General features: G+C 42.1%; 4 protein-coding genes across 4 annotated transcripts; all 4 read right to left on the bottom strand.

The window, feature by feature from the left end:
• Nucleotides 1–426: 426 nt before the first annotated feature.
• On the bottom strand, nucleotides 427–2,816 carry LOC138411842 (uncharacterized). The gene is made up of 2 exons (XM_069533038.1): nucleotides 2,541–2,816; nucleotides 427–2,011 (listed from the first exon to the last, which is right to left on the bottom strand). Exons 1-2 carry the CDS (start codon nucleotides 2,562–2,564, stop codon nucleotides 806–808), a joined length of 1,230 nt encoding a protein of 409 aa, XP_069389139.1. The 5' UTR covers nucleotides 2,565–2,816; the 3' UTR covers nucleotides 427–805.
• Nucleotides 2,817–10,705: 7,889 nt separating this feature from the next.
• Nucleotides 10,706–13,752, bottom strand: LOC138411923 (uncharacterized). The gene is made up of 2 exons (XM_069533549.1): nucleotides 13,570–13,752; nucleotides 10,706–13,051 (listed from the first exon to the last, which is right to left on the bottom strand). Exons 1-2 carry the CDS (start codon nucleotides 13,591–13,593, stop codon nucleotides 11,846–11,848), a joined length of 1,230 nt encoding a protein of 409 aa, XP_069389650.1. The 5' UTR covers nucleotides 13,594–13,752; the 3' UTR covers nucleotides 10,706–11,845.
• A 236-nt stretch (nucleotides 13,753–13,988) lies between these two features.
• Nucleotides 13,989–16,509, bottom strand: LOC138411841 (uncharacterized). The gene is made up of 2 exons (XM_069533037.1): nucleotides 16,330–16,509; nucleotides 13,989–15,800 (listed from the first exon to the last, which is right to left on the bottom strand). The coding sequence occupies exons 1-2, from the start codon at nucleotides 16,351–16,353 to the stop codon at nucleotides 14,595–14,597; spliced, it is 1,230 nt and encodes a 409-aa protein (XP_069389138.1). The 5' UTR covers nucleotides 16,354–16,509; the 3' UTR covers nucleotides 13,989–14,594.
• A 199-nt stretch (nucleotides 16,510–16,708) lies between these two features.
• LOC138411850 (uncharacterized) lies at nucleotides 16,709–19,272 on the bottom strand. Its single transcript, XM_069533076.1, has 2 exons — nucleotides 19,090–19,272; nucleotides 16,709–18,560 (listed from the first exon to the last, which is right to left on the bottom strand). Exons 1-2 carry the CDS (start codon nucleotides 19,111–19,113, stop codon nucleotides 17,355–17,357), a joined length of 1,230 nt encoding a protein of 409 aa, XP_069389177.1. The 5' UTR covers nucleotides 19,114–19,272; the 3' UTR covers nucleotides 16,709–17,354.
• Nucleotides 19,273–24,796: the final 5,524 nt, after the last annotated feature.

Here is a 24,796-nt window from a genome sequence, read left to right as displayed (position 1 = left end):
AAAGTCAAATAAGACATCATAGACACTGTCACATTTGACATCATAGACACTGTCACATGTGACATCACAGAAGCTGTCACATGGGACATCACAGACACTGTCAGTTAAATGTGATATTAAACAAACAGTTTTCCATGATATGAGCCCTACAATCATTTCTTTTTAGATGTGAATCTAAAATGTGAAGAATGAAAGTCTGAAAATACATCTCGTTTTTTAAAATCAGAAGCGACCACATTAGTAGGAGCGAGGGGTGGAGCCTGACTGAGAGCTCGAGGACACTGCATGCCCTCCTCGACCTGCACCCATTGGACATTACTAGCTTTCAATCACATCATATACACATCATATATTTGACTCTATATGGAACCATGACTTACAAAATGAACACCAGGGTGTATTGAGGAAGAAACAAGAGATGATTGATTCAATTTCAAATGTCTTTATTTTTTTAAGAATGGTTTCTCTCTTGTCACAAATGTACTTATTGTAAGTTGCTTTGGACAAAAGCATCTGCTAAATGCCCTAAATGTAAATATTTTCTTCATTTCCTTTGCCGCTTCTCCTCCTTCTCTCTGTCTAGTTTGTCTCTCTGCTCCTGCCTCTTCTTCTCTTGCAGCTCCTTCTTTTGCCTCTTCTCTGCCTCTTTCTTTGCTTTCTTTTGCTCCTTTTGAATCCTTGCCTTGTCCTTATCGGTCATCAAGGCCAGTTCCTGAAAAGACAGAGACGACAAGTGTTTAGATATTTTCTCTTTCAAAAGTCTGAATAAGAAACAAACTTAAAGTGCAACAAGTTCTTATTCAGATCAAACAGAGCTGATGTGACTTACCTGAAGCTTGATCTGTTTCAGAATGAGCAGCTTTAGTATGTCTGCCTCATGCTTGGCCGCCCACATCTGCTCAGTATTGCTGACCAGTTTCTCCAGCTCCTTGATTTTTGTGAAGCCAGCCTCCTTCTCAGCCTGCTCACTACTGAGATGGTCCTCCAGAGTGTTAACTTTCGTCTCCCACTCAGTCTTGTTCTGGAGGATCCTTGCCTCGATGGCTTGCTGCACGGAGATGAGCCTCTGGTTGCTGGCTTCCAGTGCCATATTCTGACTGCTGAGACTGTTGATCACCTGATCCGTATAGACAATTCTGGCCTCATGTTTGGTCACCCACTTCTCTTCTGTGACCTTGAGCTGTCTCTCCAGCTCCTTGATTCGATTGGAGCCAGCCTCCTTCTCCACCCGCTCACTACTGAGATGGTCCTCCAGAGTGTTAACTTTAGTCTCCCACTCAGTCTTGTTCTGGAGGATCCTTGCCTCCATGGCTTGCTGCATGGACAGGAGTTTCTTGTTGCTGGCTTCCAGTGCCTTATTTTGACTGGTGAGACTGTTGATCAGCTGATCCGTTTGGACAATTCTGGCCTCATGTTTGGTCACCCACTTCTCTTCTGTGACCTTGAGCTGTCTCTCCAGCTCCTTGATTCTACTGGAGCCAGCCTCCTTCTCTGCCTGCTCACGGCTGAGCTCGTGCTTCAGAGCCTTGATTTCTGACTGCCAGTCAGGCTCGTTCTGGAGAACTTTTGTCCCCATAGCTTTGAGCTTGGTTGTGAGCTCATTGATTTCCTCTTCCAGTGCCATTTTCTCATGCACTGTCCTGTCGATCACCTGTTCCCTCTGTTTAATGGAGTACTCCAGCTCATTGACGTGGTTGCACCTTTGCTTGAGGTCACGTCTGATCTTGTGGATCTCTGCCTGCTGGCTTTGACAACGAGTACTCAAGGACCTGTAGTCCTTCTCTTGGAGCCTCAACTCTTTCTTGGCATCCTTAAGGTCGAGCTGTAGTTCTTCCTTGAGTTTTTCATAATCTGCATTCTGCATGCTCTCCTTTTCCTTTTTCCATGAAGCTTCTTTGCAGGACATGGCGATCTTCAGACTGGCATTTTCATGAGCCAGATGCATATTCTTAGAATCCAAATTCTGCTTTTCCTCAAGGAGGTCCTCAAACAATTTCTCGTGGTCTGGCACCTGAAAGACACGAACAAACATATAACAGTTAAAAACACAGTCCCACACTCACTTTGAATTAAATGTTGATGAACCAGACCAACAAATCATTGATTTAACCACCAGTACATTTAAATACAGTTTCTTCAATTCTGTTAAATACAGTCTCTACATACTATGGATGTCACGATATGAAATTTTGGCGCAGAGCCAGAGGAAATATCACGGTTTCAGGATTTACACGATTATTGATTAAATGAAAAACAAACAATATATAGCTAATGATATAACTAATTAACTACAATATTTATTATTATTGTCAACAATTACGTTTACGTTTAATTACGTGACTTGCGAGAGATTTCACCACGCAGTGCACACACAAATTTAAAAAAATCACTAGTATGCTACTGCTAGCATTCTAGCATTAGCACCAATGTGATGGGTTCATTTAAAGTCCATCCCCTCACAGAAAAAATATTTTTGAGTTTGAGACAAACATTGGAAAAATAAAATAAAATCGTCGATGTGTCCTGCTTAGAAACCTTACCCTTCCTGACTTGTTCTTTGGCATGTTGGCTAAATATAGGGGTATTATATATGTGTACTGAAGTATATACTGTCTTCTGACGGTCTCGTGTATCGAAGATTTGTGGATCTGTGGTCTAGTTTTGGAGCTGTTGTGCTCATAAGGTCTCCTCCATAACTCTTATAGGCACTGAACCTGGTAGTGATGGCTTTGAAGTAAAGATAAATTACATTAAACAATCAAAGTCAAATATGACATCATAGACACTGTCACATTTGACATCATAGACACTGTCACATGTGACATCACAGAAGCTGTCACATGGGACATCACAGACACTGTCAGTTAAATGTGATATTAAACAAACAGTTTTCCATGATATGAGCCCTACAATCATTTCTTTTTAGATGTGAATCTAAAATGTGAAGAATGAAAGTCTGAAAATACATCTCGTTTTTTAAAATCAGAAGCGACCACATTAGTAGGAGCGAGGGGTGGAGCCTGACTGAGAGCTCGAGGACACTGCATGCCCTCCTCGACCTGCACCCATTGGACATTACTAGCTTTCAATCACATCATATACACATCATATATTTGACTCTATATGGAACCATGACTTACAAAATGAACACCAGGGTGTATTGAGGAAGAAACAAGAGATGATTGATTCAATTTCAAATGTCTTTATTTTTTTAAGAATGGTTTCTCTCTTGTCACAAATGTACTTATTGTAAGTTGCTTTGGACAAAAGCATCTGCTAAATGCCCTAAATGTAAATATTTTCTTCATTTCCTTTGCCGCTTCTCCTCCTTCTCTCTGTCTAGTTTGTCTCTCTGCTCCTGCCTCTTCTTCTCTTGCAGCTCCTTCTTTTGCCTCTTCTCTGCCTCTTTCTTTGCTTTCTTTTGCTCCTTTTGAATCCTTGCCTTGTCCTTATCGGTCATCAAGGCCAGTTCCTGAAAAGACAGAGACGACAAGTGTTTAGATATTTTCTCTTTCGAAAGTCTGAATAAGAAACAAACTTAAAGTGCAACAAGTTCTTATTCAGATCAAACAGAGCTGATGTGACTTACCTGAAGCTTGATCTGTTTCAGAATGAGCAGCTTTAGTATGTCTGCCTCATGCTTGGCCGCCCACATCTGCTCAGTATTGCTGACCAGTTTCTCCAGCTCCTTGATTTTTGTGAAGCCAGCCTCCTTCTCAGCCTGCTCACTACTGAGATGGTCCTCCAGAGTGTTAACTTTCGTCTCCCACTCAGTCTTGTTCTGGAGGATCCTTGCCTCGATGGCTTGCTGCACGGAGATGAGCCTCTGGTTGCTGGCTTCCAGTGCCATATTCTGACTGCTGAGACTGTTGATCACCTGATCCGTATAGACAATTCTGGCCTCATGTTTGGTCACCCACTTCTCTTCTGTGACCTTGAGCTGTCTCTCCAGCTCCTTGATTCGATTGGAGCCAGCCTCCTTCTCCACCCGCTCACTACTGAGATGGTCCTCCAGAGTGTTAACTTTAGTCTCCCACTCAGTCTTGTTCTGGAGGATCCTTGCCTCCATGGCTTGCTGCATGGACAGGAGTTTCTTGTTGCTGGCTTCCAGTGCCTTATTTTGACTGGTGAGACTGTTGATCAGCTGATCCGTTTGGACAATTCTGGCCTCATGTTTGGTCACCCACTTCTCTTCTGTGACCTTGAGCTGTCTCTCCAGCTCCTTGATTCTACTGGAGCCAGCCTCCTTCTCTGCCTGCTCACGGCTGAGCTTGTGCTTCAGAGCCTTGATTTCTGACTGCCAGTCAGGCTCGTTCTGGAGAACTTTTGTCCCCATAGCTTTGAGCTTGGTTGTGAGCTCATTGATTTCCTCTTCCAGTGCCATTTTCTCATGCACTGTCCTGTCGATCACCTGTTCCCTCTGTTTAATGGAGTACTCCAGCTCATTGACGTGGTTGCACCTTTGCTTGAGGTCACGTCTGATCTTGTGGATCTCTGCCTGCTGGCTTTGACAACGAGTACTCAAGGACCTGTAGTCCTTCTCTTGGAGCCTCAACTCTTTCTTGGCATCCTTAAGGTCGAGCTGTAGTTCTTCCTTGAGTTTTTCATAATCTGCATTCTGCATGCTCTCCTTTTCCTTTTTCCATGAAGCTTCTTTGCAGGACATGGCGATCTTCAGACTGGCATTTTCATGAGCCAGATGCATATTCTTAGAATCCAAATTCTGCTTTTCCTCAAGGAGGTCCTCAAACAATTTCTCGTGGTCTGGCACCTGAAAGACACGAACAAACATATAACAGTTAAAAACACAGTCCCACACTCACTTTGAATTAAATGTTGATGAACCAGACCAACAAATCATTGATTTAACCACCAGTACATTTAAATACAGTTTCTTCAATTCTGTTAAATACAGTCTCTACATACTATGGATGTCACGATATGAAATTTTGGCGCAGAGCCAGAGGAAATATCACGGTTTCAGGATTTACACGATTATTGATTAAATGAAAAACAAACAATATATAGCTAATGATATAACTAATTAACTACAATATTTATTATTATTGTCAACAATTACGTTTACGTTTAATTACGTGACTTGCGAGAGATTTCACCACGCAGTGCACACACAAATTAAAAAAAATCACTAGTATGCTACTGCTAGCATTCTAGCATTAGCACCAATGTGATGGGTTCATTTAAAGTCCATCCCCTCACAGAAAAAATATTTTTGAGTTTGAGACAAACATTGGAAAAATAAAATAAAATCGTCGATGTGTCCTGCTTAGAAACCTTACCCTTCCTGACTTGTTCTTTGGCATGTTGGCCAAATATAGGGGTATTATATATGTGTACTGAAGTATATACTGTCTTCTGACGGTCTCGTGTATCGAAGATTTGTGGATCTGTGGTCTAGTTTTGGAGCTGTTGTGCTCATAAGGTCTCCTCCATAACTCTTATAGGCACTGAACCTGGTAGTGATGGCTTTGAAGTAAAGATAAATTACATTAAACAATCAAAGTCAAATAAGACATCATAGACACTGTCACATTTGACATCATAGACACTGTCACATGTGACATCACAGAAGCTGTCACATGGGACATCACAGACACTGTCAGTTAAATGTGATATTAAACAAACAGTTTTCCATGATATGAGCCCTACAATCATTTCTTTTTAGATGTGAATCTAAAATGTGAAGAATGAAAGTCTGAAAATACATCTCGTTTTTTAAAATCAGAAGCGACCACATTAGTAGGAGCGAGGGGTGGAGCCTGACTGAGAGCTCGAGGACACTGCATGCCCTCCTCGACCTGCACCCATTGGACATTACTAGCTTTCAATCACATCATATACACATCATATATTTGACTCTATATGGAACCATGACTTACAAAATGAACACCAGGGTGTATTGAGGAAGAAACAAGAGATGATTGATTCAATTTCAAATGTCTTTATTTTTTTAAGAATGGTTTCTCTCTTGTCACAAATGTACTTATTGTAAGTTGCTTTGGACAAAAGCATCTGCTAAATGCCCTAAATGTAAATATTTTCTTCATTTCCTTTGCCGCTTCTCCTCCTTCTCTCTGTCTAGTTTGTCTCTCTGCTCCTGCCTCTTCTTCTCTTGCAGCTCCTTCTTTTGCCTCTTCTCTGCCTCTTTCTTTGCTTTCTTTTGCTCCTTTTGAATCCTTGCCTTGTCCTTATCGGTCATCAAGGCCAGTTCCTGAAAAGACAGAGACGACAAGTGTTTAGATATTTTCTCTTTCAAAAGTCTGAATAAGAAACAAACTTAAAGTGCAACAAGTTCTTATTCAGATCAAACAGAGCTGATGTGACTTACCTGAAGCTTGATCTGTTTCAGAATGAGCAGCTTTAGTATGTCTGCCTCATGCTTGGCCGCCCACATCTGCTCAGTATTGCTGACCAGTTTCTCCAGCTCCTTGATTTTTGTGAAGCCAGCCTCCTTCTCAGCCTGCTCACTACTGAGATGGTCCTCCAGAGTGTTAACTTTCGTCTCCCACTCAGTCTTGTTCTGGAGGATCCTTGCCTCGATGGCTTGCTGCACGGAGATGAGCCTCTGGTTGCTGGCTTCCAGTGCCATATTCTGACTGCTGAGACTGTTGATCACCTGATCCGTATAGACAATTCTGGCCTCATGTTTGGTCACCCACTTCTCTTCTGTGACCTTGAGCTGTCTCTCCAGCTCCTTGATTCGATTGGAGCCAGCCTCCTTCTCCACCCGCTCACTACTGAGATGGTCCTCCAGAGTGTTAACTTTAGTCTCCCACTCAGTCTTGTTCTGGAGGATCCTTGCCTCCATGGCTTGCTGCATGGACAGGAGTTTCTTGTTGCTGGCTTCCAGTGCCTTATTTTGACTGGTGAGACTGTTGATCAGCTGATCCGTTTGGACAATTCTGGCCTCATGTTTGGTCACCCACTTCTCTTCTGTGACCTTGAGCTGTCTCTCCAGCTCCTTGATTCTACTGGAGCCAGCCTCCTTCTCTGCCTGCTCACGGCTGAGCTCGTGCTTCAGAGCCTTGATTTCTGACTGCCAGTCAGGCTCGTTCTGGAGAACTTTTGTCCCCATAGCTTTGAGCTTGGTTGTGAGCTCATTGATTTCCTCTTCCAGTGCCATTTTCTCATGCACTGTCCTGTCGATCACCTGTTCCCTCTGTTTAATGGAGTACTCCAGCTCATTGACGTGGTTGCACCTTTGCTTGAGGTCACGTCTGATCTTGTGGATCTCTGCCTGCTGGCTTTGACAACGAGTACTCAAGGACCTGTAGTCCTTCTCTTGGAGCCTCAACTCTTTCTTGGCATCCTTAAGGTCGAGCTGTAGTTCTTCCTTGAGTTTTTCATAATCTGCATTCTGCATGCTCTCCTTTTCCTTTTTCCATGAAGCTTCTTTGCAGGACATGGCGATCTTCAGACTGGCATTTTCATGAGCCAGATGCATATTCTTAGAATCCAAATTCTGCTTTTCCTCAAGGAGGTCCTCAAACAATTTCTCGTGGTCTGGCACCTGAAAGACACGAACAAACATATAACAGTTAAAAACACAGTCCCACACTCACTTTGAATTAAATGTTGATGAACCAGACCAACAAATCATTGATTTAACCACCAGTACATTTAAATACAGTTTCTTCAATTCTGTTAAATACAGTCTCTACATACTATGGATGTCACGATATGAAATTTTGGCGCAGAGCCAGAGGAAATATCACGGTTTCAGGATTTACACGATTATTGATTAAATGAAAAACAAACAATATATAGCTAATGATATAACTAATTAACTACAATATTTATTATTATTGTCAACAATTACGTTTACGTTTAATTACGTGACTTGCGAGAGATTTCACCACGCAGTGCACACACAAATTAAAAAAAATCACTAGTATGCTACTGCTAGCATTCTAGCATTAGCACCAATGTGATGGGTTCATTTAAAGTCCATCCCCTCACAGAAAAAATATTTTTGAGTTTGAGACAAACATTGGAAAAATAAAATAAAATCGTCGATGTGTCCTGCTTAGAAACCTTACCCTTCCTGACTTGTTCTTTGGCATGTTGGCCAAATATAGGGGTATTATATATGTGTACTGAAGTATATACTGTCTTCTGACGGTCTCGTGTATCGAAGATTTGTGGATCTGTGGTCTAGTTTTGGAGCTGTTGTGCTCATAAGGTCTCCTCCATAACTCTTATAGGCACTGAACCTGGTAGTGATGGCTTTGAAGTAAAGATAAATTACATTAAACAATCAAAGTCAAATATGACATCATAGACACTGTCACATTTGACATCATAGACACTGTCACATGTGACATCACAGAAGCTGTCACATGGGACATCACAGACACTGTCAGTTAAATGTGATATTAAACAAACAGTTTTCCATGATATGAGCCCTACAATCATTTCTTTTTAGATGTGAATCTAAAATGTGAAGAATGAAAGTCTGAAAATACATCTCGTTTTTTAAAATCAGAAGTGACCACATTAGTAGGAGCGAGGGGTGGAGCCTGACTGAGAGCTCGAGGACACTGCATGCCCTCCTCGACCTGCACCCATTGGACATTACTAGCTTTCAATCACATCATATACACATCATATATTTGACTCTATATGGAACCATGACTTACAAAATGAACACCAGGGTGTATTGAGGAAGAAACAAGAGATGATTGATTCAATTTCAAATGTCTTTATTTTTTTAAGAATGGTTTCTCTCTTGTCACAAATGTACTTATTGTAAGTTGCTTTGGACAAAAGCATCTGCTAAATGCCCTAAATGTAAATATTTTCTTCATTTCCTTTGCCGCTTCTCCTCCTTCTCTCTGTCTAGTTTGTCTCTCTGCTCCTGCCTCTTCTTCTCTTGCAGCTCCTTCTTTTGCCTCTTCTCTGCCTCTTTCTTTGCTTTCTTTTGCTCCTTTTGAATCCTTGCCTTGTCCTTATCGGTCATCAAGGCCAGTTCCTGAAAAGACAGAGATGACAAGTGTTTAGATATTTTCTCTTTCAAAAGTCTGAATAAGAAACAAACTTAAAGTGCAACAAGTTCTTATTCAGATCAAACAGAGCTGATGTGACTTACCTGAAGCTTGATCTGTTTCAGAATGAGCAGCTTTAGTATGTCTGCCTCATGCTTGGCCGCCCACATCTGCTCAGTATTGCTGACCAGTTTCTCCAGCTCCTTGATTTTTGTGAAGCCAGCCTCCTTCTCAGCCTGCTCACTACTGAGATGGTCCTCCAGAGTGTTAACTTTCGTCTCCCACTCAGTCTTGTTCTGGAGGATCCTTGCCTCGATGGCTTGCTGCACGGAGATGAGCCTCTGGTTGCTGGCTTCCAGTGCCATATTCTGACTGCTGAGACTGTTGATCACCTGATCCGTATAGACAATTCTGGCCTCATGTTTGGTCACCCACTTCTCTTCTGTGACCTTGAGCTGTCTCTCCAGCTCCTTGATTCGATTGGAGCCAGCCTCCTTCTCCACCCGCTCACTACTGAGATGGTCCTCCAGAGTGTTAACTTTAGTCTCCCACTCAGTCTTGTTCTGGAGGATCCTTGCCTCCATGGCTTGCTGCATGGACAGGAGTTTCTTGTTGCTGGCTTCCAGTGCCTTATTTTGACTGGTGAGACTGTTGATCAGCTGATCCGTTTGGAAAATTCTGGCCTCATGTTTGGTCACCCACTTCTCTTCTGTGACCTTGAGCTGTCTCTCCAGCTCCTTGATTCTACTGGAGCCAGCCTCCTTCTCTGCCTGCTCACGGCTGAGCTCGTGCTTCAGAGCCTTGATTTCTGACTGCCAGTCAGGCTCGTTCTGGAGAACTTTTGTCCCCATAGCTTTGAGCTTGGTTGTGAGCTCATTGATTTCCTCTTCCAGTGCCATTTTCTCATGCACTGTCCTGTCGATCACCTGTTCCCTCTGTTTAATGGAGTACTCCAGCTCATTGACGTGGTTGCACCTTTGCTTGAGGTCACGTCTGATCTTGTGGATCTCTGCCTGCTGGCTTTGACAACGAGTACTCAAGGACCTGTAGTCCTTCTCTTGGAGCCTCAACTCTTTCTTGGCATCCTTAAGGTCGAGCTGTAGTTCTTCCTTGAGTTTTTCATAATCTGCATTCTGCATGCTCTCCTTTTCCTTTTTCCATGAAGCTTCTTTGCAGGACATGGCGATCTTCAGACTGGCATTTTCATGAGCCAGATGCATATTCTTAGAATCCAAATTCTGCTTTTCCTCAAGGAGGTCCTCAAACAATTTCTCGTGGTCTGGCACCTGAAAGACACGAACAAACATATAACAGTTAAAAACACAGTCCCACACTCACTTTGAATTAAATGTTGATGAACCAGACCAACAAATCATTGATTTAACCACCAGTACATTTAAATACAGTTTCTTCAATTCTGTTAAATACAGTCTCTACATACTATGGATGTCACGATATGAAATTTTGGCGCAGAGCCAGAGGAAATGTCACGGTTTCAGGATTTACACGATTATTGATTAAATGAAAAACAAACAATATATAGCTAATGATATAACTAATTAACTACAATATTTATTATTATTGTCAACAATTCCGTTTACGTTTAATTACGTGACTTGCGAGAGATTTCACCACGCAGTGCACACACAAATTAAAAAAAATCACTAGTATGCTACTGCTAGCATTCTAGCATTAGCACCAATGTGATGGGTTCATTTAAAGTCCATCCCCTCACAGAAAAAATATTTTTGAGTTTGAGACAAACATTGGAAAAATAAAATAAAATCGTCGATGTGTCCTGCTTAGAAACCTTACCCTTCCTGACTTGTTCTTTGGCATGTTGGCCAAATATAGGGGTATTATATATGTGTACTGAAGTATATACTGTCTTCTGACGGTCTCGTGTATCGAAGATTTGTGGATCTGTGGTCTAGTTTTGGAGCTGTTGTGCTCATAAGGTCTCCTCCATAACTCTTATAGGCACTGAACCTGGTAGTGATGGCTTTGAAGTAAAGATAAATTACATTAAACAATCAAAGTCAAATATGACATCATAGACACTGTCACATTTGACATCATAGACACTGTCACATGTGACATCACAGAAGCTGTCACATGGGACATCACAGACACTGTCAGTTAAATGTGATATTAAACAAACAGTTTTCCATGATATGAGCCCTACAATCATTTCTTTTTAGATGTGAATCTAAAATGTGAAGAATGAAAGTCTGAAAATACATCTCGTTTTTTAAAATCAGAAGTGACCACATTAGTAGGAGCGAGGGGTGGAGCCTGACTGAGAGCTCGAGGACACTGCATGCCCTCCTCGACCTGCACCCATTGGACATTACTAGCTTTCAATCACATCATATACACATCATATATTTGACTCTATATGGAACCATGACTTACAAAATGAACACCAGGGTGTATTGAGGAAGAAACAAGAGATGATTGATTCAATTTCAAATGTCTTTATTTTTTTAAGAATGGTTTCTCTCTTGTGACAAATGTACTTATTGTAAGTTGCTTTGGACAAAAGCATCTGCTAAATGCCCTAAATGTAAATATTTTCTTCATTTCCTTTGCCGCTTCTCCTCCTTCTCTCTGTCTAGTTTGTCTCTCTGCTCCTGCCTCTTCTTCTCTTGCAGCTCCTTCTTTTGCCTCTTCTCTGCCTCTTTCTTTGCTTTCTTTTGCTCCTTTTGAATCCTTGCCTTGTCCTTATCGGTCATCAAGGCCAGTTCCTGAAAAGACAGAGACGACAAGTGTTTAGATATTTTCTCTTTCGAAAGTCTGAATAAGAAACAAACTTAAAGTGCAACAAGTTCTTATTCAGATCAAACAGAGCTGATGTGACTTACCTGAAGCTTGATCTGTTTCAGAATGAGCAGCTTTAGTATGTCTGCCTCATGCTTGGCCGCCCACATCTGCTCAGTATTGCTGACCAGTTTCTCCAGCTCCTTGATTTTTGTGAAGCCAGCCTCCTTCTCAGCCTGCTCACTACTGAGATGGTCCTCCAGAGTGTTAACTTTCGTCTCCCACTCAGTCTTGTTCTGGAGGATCCTTGCCTCGATGGCTTGCTGCACGGAGATGAGCCTCTGGTTGCTGGCTTCCAGTGCCATATTCTGACTGCTGAGACTGTTGATCACCTGATCCGTATAGACAATTCTGGCCTCACGTTTGGTCACCCACTTCTCTTCTGTGACCTTGAGCTGTCTCTCCAGCTCCTTGATTCGATTGGAGCCAGCCTCCTTCTCCACCCGCTCACTACTGAGATGGTCCTCCAGAGTGTTAACTTTAGTCTCCCACTCAGTCTTGTTCTGGAGGATCCTTGCCTCCATGGCTTGCTGCATGGACAGGAGTTTCTTGTTGCTGGCTTCCAGTGCCTTATTTTGACTGGTGAGACTGTTGATCAGCTGATCCGTTTGGACAATTCTGGCCTCATGTTTGGTCACCCACTTCTCTTCTGTGACCTTGAGCTGTCTCTCCAGCTCCTTGATTCTACTGGAGCCAGCCTCCTTCTCTGCCTGCTCACGGCTGAGCTCGTGCTTCAGAGCCTTGATTTCTGACTGCCAGTCAGGCTCGTTCTGGAGAACTTTTGTCCCCATAGCTTTGAGCTTGGTTGTGAGCTCATTGATTTCCTCTTCCAGTGCCATTTTCTCATGCACTGTCCTGTCGATCACCTGTTCCCTCTGTTTAATGGAGTACTCCAGCTCATTGACGTGGTTGCACCTTTGCTTGAGGTCACGTCTGATCTTGTGGATCTCTGCCTGCTGGCTTTGACAACGAGTACTCAAGGACCTGTAGTCCTTCTCTTGGAGCCTCAACTCTTTCTTGGCATCCTGAAGGTCGAGCTGTAGTTCTTCCTTGAGTTTTTCATAATCTGCTTTCTGCATGCTCTCCTTTTCCTTTTTCCATGAAGCTTCTTTGCAGGACATGGCGATCTTCAGACTGGCATTTTCATGAGCCAGATGCATATTCTTAGAATCCAAATTCTGCTTTTCCTCAAGGAGGTCCTCAAACAATTTCTCGTGGTCTGGCACCTGAAAGACACGAACAAACATATAACAGTTAAAAACACAGTCCCACACTCACTTTGAATTAAATGTTGATGAACCAGACCAACAAATCATTGATTTAACCACCAGTACATTTAAATACAGTTTCTTCAATTCTGTTAAATACAGTCTCTACATACTATGGATGTCACGATATGAAATTTTGGCGCAGAGCCAGAGGAAATGTCACGGTTTCAGGATTTACACGATTATTGATCAAATGAAAAACAAACAATATATAGCTAATGATATAACTAATTAACTACAATATTTATTATTATTGTCAACAATTACGTTTACGTTTAATTACGTGACTTGCGAGAGATTTCACCACGCAGTGCACACACAAATTTAAAAAAATCACTAGTATGCTACTGCTAGCATTCTAGCATTAGCACCAATGTGATGGGTTCATCCCCTCACAGAAAAAATATTTTTGAGTTTGAGACAAACATTGGAAAAATAAAATAAAATCGTCGATGTGTCCTGCTTAGAAACCTTACCCTTCCTGACTTGTTCTTTGGCATGTTGGCTAAATATAGGGGTATTATATATGTGTACTGAAGTATATACTGTCTTCTGACGGTCTCGTGTATCGAAGATTTGTGGATCTGTGGTCTAGTTTTGGAGCTGTTGTGCTCATAAGGTCTCCTCCATAACTCTTATAGGCACTGAACCTGGTAGTGATGGCTTTGAAGTAAAGATAAATTACATTAAACAATCAAAGTCAAATATGACATCATAGACACTGTCACATTTGACATCATAGACACTGTCACATGTGACATCACAGAAGCTGTCACATGGGACATCACAGACACTGTCAGTTAAATGTGATATTAAACAAACAGTTTTCCATGATATGAGCCCTACAATCATTTCTTTTTAGATGTGAATCTAAAATGTGAAGAATGAAAGTCTGAAAATACATCTCGTTTTTTAAAATCAGAAGCGACCACATTAGTAGGAGCGAGGGGTGGAGCCTGACTGAGAGCTCGAGGACACTGCATGCCCTCCTCGACCTGCACCCATTGGACATTACTAGCTTTCAATCACATCATATACACATCATATATTTGACTCTATATGGAACCATGACTTACAAAATGAACACCAGGGTGTATTGAGGAAGAAACAAGAGATGATTGATTCAATTTCAAATGTCTTTATTTTTTTAAGAATGGTTTCTCTCTTGTGACAAATGTACTTATTGTAAGTTGCTTTGGACAAAAGCATCTGCTAAATGCCCTAAATGTAAATATTTTCTTCATTTCCTTTGCCGCTTCTCCTCCTTCTCTCTGTCTAGTTTGTCTCTCTGCTCCTGCCTCTTCTTCTCTTGCAGCTCCTTCTTTTGCCTCTTCTCTGCCTCTTTCTTTGCTTTCTTTTGCTCCTTTTGAATCCTTGCCTTGTCCTTATCGGTCATCAAGGCCAGTTCCTGAAAAGACAGAGACGACAAGTGTTTAGATATTTTCTCTTTCGAAAGTCTGAATAAGAAACAAACTTAAAGTGCAACAAGTTCTTATTCAAATCAAACAGAGCTGATGTGACTTACCTGAAGCTTGATCTGTTTCAGAATGAGCAGCTTTAGTATGTCTGCCTCATGCTTGGCCGCCCACATCTGCTCAGTATTGCTGACCAGTTTCTCCAGCTCCTTGATTTTTGTGAAGCCAGCCTCCTTCTCAGCCTGCTCACTACTGAGATGGTCCTCCAGAGTGTTAACTTTCGTCTCCCACTCAGTCTTGTTCTGGAGGATCCTTGCCTCGATGGCTTGCTGCACGGAGATGAGCCTCTGGTTGCTGGCTTCCAGTGCCATATTCTGACTGCTGAGACTGTTGATCACCTGATCCGTATAGACAATTCTGGCCTCACGTTTGGTCACCCACTTCTCTTCTGTGACCTTGAGCTGTCTCTCCAGCTCCTTGATTCGATTGGAGCCAGCCTCCTTCTCCACCCGCTCACTACTGAGATGGTCCTCCAGAGTGTTAACTTTCGTCTCCCACTCAGTCTTGTTCTGGAGGATCCTTGCCTCCATGGCTTGCTGCATGGACAGGAGTTTCTTGTTGCTGGCTTCCAGTGCCTTATTTTGACTGGTGAGACTGTTGATCAGCTGATCCGTTTGGACAATTCTGGCCTCATGTTTGGTCACCCACTTCTCTTCTGTGACCTTGAGCTGTCTCTCCAGCTCCTTGATTCTACTGGAGCCAGCCTCCTTCTCTGCCTGCTCACGGCTGAGCTCGTGCTTCAGAGCCTTGATTTCTGACTGCCAGTCAGGCTCGTTCTGGAGAACTTTTGTCCCCATAGCTTTGAGCTTGGTTGTGAGCTCATTGATTTCCTCTTCCAGTGCCATTTTCTCATGCACTGTCCTGTCGATCACCTGTTCCCTCTGTTTAATGGAGTACTCCAGCTCATTGACGTGGTTGCACCTTTGCTTGAGGTCACGTCTGATCTTGTGGATCTCTGCCTGCTGGCTTTGACAACGAGTACTCAAGGACCTGTAGTCCTTCTCTTGGAGCCACAACTCTTTCTTGGCATCCTGAAGGTCGAGCTGTAGTTCTTCCTTGAGTTTTTCATAATCTGCATTCTGCATGCTCTCCTTTTCCTTTTTCCATGAAGCTTCTTTGCAGGACATGGCGATCTTCAGACTGGCATTTTCATGAGCCAGATGCATATTCTTAGAATCCAAATTCTGCTTTTCCTCAAGGAGGTCCTCAAACAATTTCTCGTGGTCTGGCACCTGAAAGACACGAACAAACATATAACAGTTAAAAACACAGTCCCACACTCACTTTGAATTAAATGTTGATGAACCAGACCAACAAATCATTGATTTAACCACCAGTACATTTAAATACAGTTTCTTCAATTCTGTTAAATACAGTCTCTACATACTATGGATGTCACGATATGAAATTTTGGCGCAGAGCCAGAGGAAATGTCACGGTTTCAGGATTTACACGATTATTGATCAAATGAAAAACAAACAATATATAGCTAATGATATAACTAATTAACTACAATATTTATTATTATTGTCAACAATTACGTTTACGTTTAATTACGTGACTTGCGAGAGATTTCACCACGCAGTGCACACACAAATTTAAAAAAATCACTAGTATGCTACTGCTAGCATTCTAGCATTAGCACCAATGTGATGGGTTCATTTAAAGTCCATCCCCTCACAGAAAAAATATTTTTGAGTTTGAGACAAACATTGGAAAAATAAAATAAAATCGTCGATGTGTCCTGCTTAGAAACCTTACCCTTCCTGACTTGTTCTTTGGCATGTTGGCTAAATATAGGGGTATTATATATGTGTACTGAAGTATATACTGTCTTCTGACGGTCTCGTGTATCGAAGATTTGTGGATCTGTGGTCTAGTTTTGGAGCTGTTGTGCTCATAAGGTCTCCTCCATAACTCTTATAGGCACTGAACCTGGTAGTGATGGCTTTGAAGTAAAGATAAATTACATTAAACAATCAAAGTCAAATATGACATCATAGACACTGTCACATTTGACATCATAGACACTGTCACATGTGACATCACAGAAGCTGTCACATGGGACATCACAGACACTGTCAGTTAAATGTGATATTAAACAAACAGTTTTCCATGATATGAGCCCTACAATCATTTCTTTTTAGATGTGAATCTAAAATGTGAAGAATGAAAGTCTGAAAATACATCTCGTTTTTTAAAATCAGAAGTGACCACATTAGTAGGAGCGAGGGGTGGAGCCTGACTGAGAGCTCGAGGACACTGCATGCCCTCCTCGACCTGCACCCATTGGACATTACTAGCTTTCAATCACATCATATACACATCATATATTTGACTCTATATGGAACCATGACTTACAAAATGAACACCAGGGTGTATTGAGGAAGAAACAAGAGATGATTGATTCAATTTCAAATGTCTTTATTTTTTTAAGAATGGTTTCTCTCTTGTGACAAATGTACTTATTGTAAGTTGCTTTGGACAAAAGCATCTGCTAAATGCCCTAAATGTAAATATTTTCTTCATTTCCTTTGCCGCTTCTCCTCCTTCTCTCTGTCTAGTTTGTCTCTCTGCTCCTGCCTCTTCTTCTCTTGCAGCTCCTTCTTTTGCCTCTTCTCTGCCTCTTTCTTTGCTTTCTTTTGCTCCTTTTGAATCCTTGCCTTGTCCTTATCGGTCATCAAGGCCAGTTCCTGAAAAGACAGAGACGACAAGTGTTTAGATATTTTCTCTTTCGAAAGTCTGAATAAGAAACAAACTTAAAGTGCAACAAGTTCTTATTCAGATCAAACAGAGCTGATGTGACTTACCTGAAGCTTGATCTGTTTCAGAATGAGCAGCTTTAGTATGTCTGCCTCATGCTTGGCCGCCCACATCTGCTCAGTATTGCTGACCAGTTTCTCCAGCTCCTTGATTTTTGTGAAGCCAGCCTCCTTCTCAGCCTGCTCACTACTGAGATGGTCCTCCAGAGTGTTAACTTTCGTCTCCCACTCAGTCTTGTTCTGGAGGATCCTTGCCTCGATGGCTTGCTGCACGGAGATGAGCCTCTGGTTGCTGGCTTCCAGTGCCATATTCTGACTGCTGAGACTGTTGATCACCTGATCCGTATAGACAATTCTGGCCTCACGTTTGGTCACCCACTTCTCTTCTGTGACCTTGAGCTGTCTCTCCAGCTCCTTGATTCGATTGGAGCCAGCCTCCTTCTCCACCCGCTCACTACTGAGATGGTCCTCCAGAGTGTTAACTTTAGTCTCCCACTCAGACTTGTTCTGGAGGATCCTTGCCTCCATGGCTTGCTGCATGGACAGGAGTTTCTTGTTGCTGGCTTCCAGTGCCTTATTTTGACTGGTGAGACTGTTGATCAGCTGATCCGTTTGGACAATTCTGGCCTCATGTTTGGTCACCCACTTCTCTTCTGTGACCTTGAGCTGTCTCTCCAGCTCCTTGATTCTACTGGAGCCAGCCTCCTTCTCTGCCTGCTCACGGCTGAGCTCGTGCTTCAGAGCCTTGATTTCTGACTGCCAGTCAGGCTCGTTCTGGAGAACTTTTGTCCCCATAGCTTTGAGCTTGGTTGTGAGCTCATTGATTTCCTCTTCCAGTGCCATTTTCTCATGCACTGTCCTGTCGATCACCTGTTCCCTCTGTTTAATGGAGTACTCCAGCTCATTGACGTGGTTGCACCTTTGCTTGAGGTCACGTCTGATCTTGTGGATCTCTGCCTGCTGGCTTTGACAACGAGTACTCAAGGACCTGTAGTCCTTCTCTTGGAGCCTCAACTCTTTCTTGGCATCCTGAAGGTCGAGCTGTAGTTCTTCCTTGAGTTTTTCATAATCTGCATTCTGCATGCTCTCCTTTTCTTTTTTCCATGAAGCTTCTTTGCAGGACATGGCGATCTTCAGACTGGCATTTTCATGAGCCAGATGCATATTCTTAGAATCCAAATTCTGCTTTTCCTCAAGGAGGTCCTCAAACAATTTCTCGTGGTCTGGCACCTGAAAGACACGAACAAACATATAACAGTTAAAAACACAGTCCCACACTCACTTTGAATTAAATGTTGATGAACCAGACCAACAAATCATTGATTTAACCACCAGTACATTTAAATACAGTTTCTTCAATTCTGTTAAATACAGTCTCTACATACTATGGATGTCACGATATGAAATTTTGGCGCAGAGCCAGAGGAAATGTCACGGTTTCAGGATTTACACGATTATTGATCAAATGAAAAACAAACAATATATAGCTAATGATATAACTAATTAACTACAATATTTATTATTATTGTCAACAATTACGTTTACGTTTAATTACGTGACTTGCGAGAGATTTCACCACGCAGTGCACACACAAATTTAAAAAAATCACTAGTATGCTACTGCTAGCATTCTAGCATTAGCACCAATGTGATGGGTTCATTTAAAGTCCATCCCCTCACAGAAAAAATATTTTTGAGTTTGAGACAAACATTGGAAAAATAAAATAAAATCGTCGATGTGTCCTGCTTAGAAACCTTACCCTTCCTGACTTGTTCTTTGGCATGTTGGCTAAATATAGGGGTATTATATATGTGTACTGAAGTATATACTGTCTTCTGACGGTCTCGTGTATCGAAGATTTGTGGATCTGTGGTCTAGTTTTGGAGCTGTTGTGCTCATAAGGTCTCCTCCATAACTCTTATAGGCACTGAACCTGGTAGTGATGGCTTTGAAGTAAAGATAAATTACATTAAACAATCAAAGTCAAATATGACATCATAGACACTGTCACATTTGACATCATAGACACTGTCACATGTGACATCACAGAAGCTGTCACATGGGACATCACAGACACTGTCAGTTAAATGTGATATTAAACAAACAGTTTTCCATGATATGAGCCCTACAATCATTTCTTTTTAGATGTGAATCTAAAATGTGAAGAATGAAAGTCTGAAAATACATCTCGTTTTTTAAAATCAGAAGCGACCACATTAGTAGGAGCGAGGGGTGGAGCCTGACTGAGAGCTCGAGGACACTGCATGCCCTCCTCGACCTGCACCCATTGGACATTACTAGCTTTCAATCACATCATATACACATCATATATTTGACTCTATATGGAACCATGACTTACAAAATGAACACCAGGGTGTATTGAGGAAGAAACAAGAGATGATTGATTCAATTTCAAATGTCTTTATTTTTTTAAGAATGGTTTCTCTCTTGTCACAAATGTACTTATTGTAAGTTGCTTTGGACAAAAGCATCTGCTAAATGCCCTAAATGTAAATATTTTCTTCATTTCCTTTGCCGCTTCTCCTCCTTCTCTCTGTCTAGTTTGTCTCTCTGCTCCTGCCTCTTCTTCTCTTGCAGCTCCTTCTTTTGCCTCTTCTCTGCCTCTTTCTTTGCTTTCTTTTGCTCCTTTTGAATCCTTGCCTTGTCCTTATCGGTCATCAAGGCCAGTTCCTGAAAAGACAGAGACGACAAGTGTTTAGATATTTTCTCTTTCGAAAGTCTGAATAAGAAACAAACTTAAAGTGCAACAAGTTCTTATTCAGATCAAACAGAGCTGATGTGACTTACCTGAAGCTTGATCTGTTTCAGAATGAGCAGCTTTAGTATGTCTGCCTCATGCTTGGCCGCCCACATCTGCTCAGTATTGCTGACCAGTTTCTCCAGCTCCTTGATTTTTGTGAAGCCAGCCTCCTTCTCAGCCTGCTCACTACTGAGATGGTCCTCCAGAGTGTTAACTTTCGTCTCCCACTCAGTCTTGTTCTGGAGGATCCTTGCCTCGATGGCTTGCTGCACGGAGATGAGCCTCTGGTTGCTGGCTTCCAGTGCCATATTCTGACTGCTGAGACTGTTGATCACCTGATCCGTATAGACAATTCTGGCCTCATGTTTGGTCACCCACTTCTCTTCTGTGACCTTGAGCTGTCTCTCCAGCTCCTTGATTCGATTGGAGCCAGCCTCCTTCTCCACCCGCTCACTACTGAGATGGTCCTCCAGAGTGTTAACTTTAGTCTCCCACTCAGTCTTGTTCTGGAGGATCCTTGCCTCCATGGCTTGCTGCATGGACAGGAGTTTCTTGTTGCTGGCTTCCAGTGCCTTATTTTGACTGGTGAGACTGTTGATCAGCTGATCCGTTTGGACAATTCTGGCCTCATGTTTGGTCACCCACTTCTCTTCTGTGACCTTGAGCTGTCTCTCCAGCTCCTTGATTCTACTGGAGCCAGCCTCCTTCTCTGCCTGCTCACGGCTGAGCTCGTGCTTCAGAGCCTTGATTTCTGACTGCCAGTCAGGCTCGTTCTGGAGAACTTTTGTCCCCATAGCTTTGAGCTTGGTTGTGAGCTCATTGATTTCCTCTTCCAGTGCCATTTTCTCATGCACTGTCCTGTCGATCACCTGTTCCCTCTGTTTAATGGAGTACTCCAGCTCATTGACGTGGTTGCACCTTTGCTTGAGGTCACGTCTGATCTTGTGGATCTCTGCCTGCTGGCTTTGACAACGAGTACTCAAGGACCTGTAGTCCTTCTCTTGGAGCCTCAACTCTTTCTTGGCATCCTTAAGGTCGAGCTGTAGTTCTTCCTTGAGTTTTTCATAATCTGCATTCTGCATGCTCTCCTTTTCCTTTTTCCATGAAGCTTCTTTGCAGGACATGGCGATCTTCAGACTGGCATTTTCATGAGCCAGATGCATATTCTTAGAATCCAAATTCTGCTTTTCCTCAAGGAGGTCCTCAAACAATTTCTCGTGGTCTGGCACCTGAAAGACACGAACAAACATATAACAGTTAAAAACACAGTCCCACACTCACTTTGAATTAAATGTTGATGAACCAGACCAACAAATCATTGATTTAACCACCAGTACATTTAAATACAGTTTCTTCAATTCTGTTAAATACAGTCTCTACATACTATGGATGTCACGATATGAAATTTTGGCGCAGAGCCAGAGGAAATATCACGGTTTCAGGATTTACACGATTATTGATTAAATGAAAAACAAACAATATATAGCTAATGATATAACTAATTAACTACAATATTTATTATTATTGTCAACAATTACGTTTACGTTTAATTACGTGACTTGCGAGAGATTTCACCACGCAGTGCACACACAAATTAAAAAAAATCACTAGTATGCTACTGCTAGCATTCTAGCATTAGCACCAATGTGATGGGTTCATTTAAAGTCCATCCCCTCACAGAAAAAATATTTTTGAGTTTGAGACAAACATTGGAAAAATAAAATAAAATCGTCGATGTGTCCTGCTTAGAAACCTTACCCTTCCTGACTTGTTCTTTGGCATGTTGGCCAAATATAGGGGTATTATATATGTGTACTGAAGTATATACTGTCTTCTGACGGTCTCGTGTATCGAAGATTTGTGGATCTGTGGTCTAGTTTTGGAGCTGTTGTGCTCATAAGGTCTCCTCCATAACTCTTATAGGCACTGAACCTGGTAGTGATGGCTTTGAAGTAAAGATAAATTACATTAAACAATCAAAGTCAAATATGACATCATAGACACTGTCACATTTGACATCATAGACACTGTCACATGTGACATCACAGAAGCTGTCACATGGGACATCACAGACACTGTCAGTTAAATGTGATATTAAACAAACAGTTTTCCATGATATGAGCCCTACAATCATTTCTTTTTAGATGTGAATCTAAAATGTGAAGAATGAAAGTCTGAAAATACATCTCGTTTTTTAAAATCAGAAGTGACCACATTAGTAGGAGCGAGGGGTGGAGCCTGACTGAGAGCTCGAGGACACTGCATGCCCTCCTCGACCTGCACCCATTGGACATTACTAGCTTTCAATCACATCATATACACATCATATATTTGACTCTATATGGAACCATGACTTACAAAATGAACACCAGGGTGTATTGAGGAAGAAACAAGAGATGATTGATTCAATTTCAAATGTCTTTATTTTTTTAAGAATGGTTTCTCTCTTGTGACAAATGTACTTATTGTAAGTTGCTTTGGACAAAAGCATCTGCTAAATGCCCTAAATGTAAATATTTTCTTCATTTCCTTTGCCGCTTCTCCTCCTTCTCTCTGTCTAGTTTGTCTCTCTGCTCCTGCCTCTTCTTCTCTTGCAGCTCCTTCTTTTGCCTCTTCTCTGCCTCTTTCTTTGCTTTCTTTTGCTCCTTTTGAATCCTTGCCTTGTCCTTATCGGTCATCAAGGCCAGTTCCTGAAAAGACAGAGACGACAAGTGTTTAGATATTTTCTCTTTCAAAAGTCTGAATAAGAAACAAACTTAAAGTGCAACAAGTTCTTATTCAGATCAAACAGAGCTGATGTGACTTACCTGAAGCTTGATCTGTTTCAGAATGAGCAGCTTTAGTATGTCTGCCTCATGCTTGGCCGCCCACATCTGCTCAGTATTGCTGACCAGTTTCTCCAGCTCCTTGATTTTTGTGAAGCCAGCCTCCTTCTCAGCCTGCTCACTACTGAGATGGTCCTCCAGAGTGTTAACTTTCGTCTCCCACTCAGTCTTGTTCTGGAGGATCCTTGCCTCGATGGCTTGCTGCACGGAGATGAGCCTCTGGTTGCTGGCTTCCAGTGCCATATTCTGACTGCTGAGACTGTTGATCACCTGATCCGTATAGACAATTCTGGCCTCACGTTTGGTCACCCACTTCTCTTCTGTGACCTTGAGCTGTCTCTCCAGCTCCTTGATTCGATTGGAGCCAGCCTCCTTCTCCACCCGCTCACTACTGAGATGGTCCTCCAGAGTGTTAACTTTAGTCTCCCACTCAGTCTTGTTCTGGAGGATCCTTGCCTCCATGGCTTGCTGCATGGACAGGAGTTTCTTGTTGCTGGCTTCCAGTGCCTTATTTTGACTGGTGAGACTGTTGATCAGCTGATCCGTTTGGACAATTCTGGCCTCATGTTTGGTCACCCACTTCTCTTCTGTGACCTTGAGCTGTCTCTCCAGCTCCTTGATTCTACTGGAGCCAGCCTCCTTCTCTGCCTGCTCACGGCTGAGCTCGTGCTTCAGAGCCTTGATTTCTGACTGCCAGTCAGGCTCGTTCTGGAGAACTTTTGTCCCCATAGCTTTGAGCTTGGTTGTGAGCTCATTGATTTCCTCTTCCAGTGCCATTTTCTCATGCACTGTCCTGTCGATCACCTGTTCCCTCTGTTTAATGGAGTACTCCAGCTCATTGACGTGGTTGCACCTTTGCTTGAGGTCACGTCTGATCTTGTGGATCTCTGCCTGCTGGCTTTGACAACGAGTACTCAAGGACCTGTAGTCCTTCTCTTGGAGCCTCAACTCTTTCTTGGCATCCTTAAGGTCGAGCTGTAGTTCTTCCTTGAGTTTTTCATAATCTGCATTCTGCATGCTCTCCTTTTCCTTTTTCCATGAAGCTTCTTTGCAGGACATGGCGATCTTCAGACTGGCATTTTCATGAGCCAGATGCATATTCTTAGAATCCAAATTCTGCTTTTCCTCAAGGAGGTCCTCAAACAATTTCTCGTGGTCTGGCACCTGAAAGACACGAACAAACATATAACAGTTAAAAACACAGTCCCACACTCACTTTGAATTAAATGTTGATGAACCAGACCAACAAATCATTGATTTAACCACCAGTACATTTAAATACAGTTTCTTCAATTCTGTTAAATACAGTCTCTACATACTATGGATGTCACGATATGAAATTTTGGCGCAGAGCCAGAGGAAATGTCACGGTTTCAGGATTTACACGATTATTGATTAAATGAAAAACAAACAATATATAGCTAATGATATAACTAATTAACTACAATATTTATTATTATTGTCAACAATTACGTTTACGTTTAATTACGTGACTTGCGAGAGATTTCACCACGCAGTGCACACACAAATTTAAAAAAATCACTAGTATGCTACTGCTAGCATTCTAGCATTAGCACCAATGTGATGGGTTCATTTAAAGTCCATCCCCTCACAGAAAAAATATTTTTGAGTTTGAGACAAACATTGGAAAAATAAAATAAAATCGTCGATGTGTCCTGCTTAGAAACCTTACCCTTCCTGACTTGTTCTTTGGCATGTTGGCCAAATATAGGGGTATTATATATGTGTACTGAAGTATATACTGTCTTCTGACGGTCTCGTGTATCGAAGATTTGTGGATCTGTGGTCTAGTTTTGGAGCTGTTGTGCTCATAAGGTCTCCTCCATAACTCTTATAGGCACTGAACCTGGTAGTGATGG

The sequence above is a fragment of the Paralichthys olivaceus genome, chromosome 10, assembly GCF_024713975.1.
Source record: "Paralichthys olivaceus isolate ysfri-2021 chromosome 10, ASM2471397v2, whole genome shotgun sequence".
Taxonomy (NCBI): Eukaryota; Metazoa; Chordata; class Actinopteri; order Pleuronectiformes; family Paralichthyidae; genus Paralichthys; species Paralichthys olivaceus.
This window is presented reverse-complemented; position numbering and strand designations above follow the sequence as displayed.

What these genes read in the sequence shown, in the direction of transcription:
- LOC138411842 (XM_069533038.1), bottom strand. Translation starts at nt 2,564, where the DNA reads ATGCCAAAGAACAAGTCAGGAAGG. An exon ending in CAAAGAACAAGTCAGGAAGG is followed by an intron (nt 2,012 to 2,540) that starts GTAAGGTTTCTA and finishes CGTGTCTTTCAG; the next exon opens with GTGCCAGACCACGAGAAATT.
- LOC138411923 (XM_069533549.1), bottom strand. Translation starts at nt 13,593, where the DNA reads ATGCCAAAGAACAAGTCAGGAAGG. An exon ending in CAAAGAACAAGTCAGGAAGG is followed by an intron (nt 13,052 to 13,569) that starts GTAAGGTTTCTA and finishes CGTGTCTTTCAG; the next exon opens with GTGCCAGACCACGAGAAATT.
- LOC138411841 (XM_069533037.1), bottom strand. Translation starts at nt 16,353, where the DNA reads ATGCCAAAGAACAAGTCAGGAAGG. An exon ending in CAAAGAACAAGTCAGGAAGG is followed by an intron (nt 15,801 to 16,329) that starts GTAAGGTTTCTA and finishes CGTGTCTTTCAG; the next exon opens with GTGCCAGACCACGAGAAATT.
- LOC138411850 (XM_069533076.1), bottom strand. Translation starts at nt 19,113, where the DNA reads ATGCCAAAGAACAAGTCAGGAAGG. An exon ending in CAAAGAACAAGTCAGGAAGG is followed by an intron (nt 18,561 to 19,089) that starts GTAAGGTTTCTA and finishes CGTGTCTTTCAG; the next exon opens with GTGCCAGACCACGAGAAATT.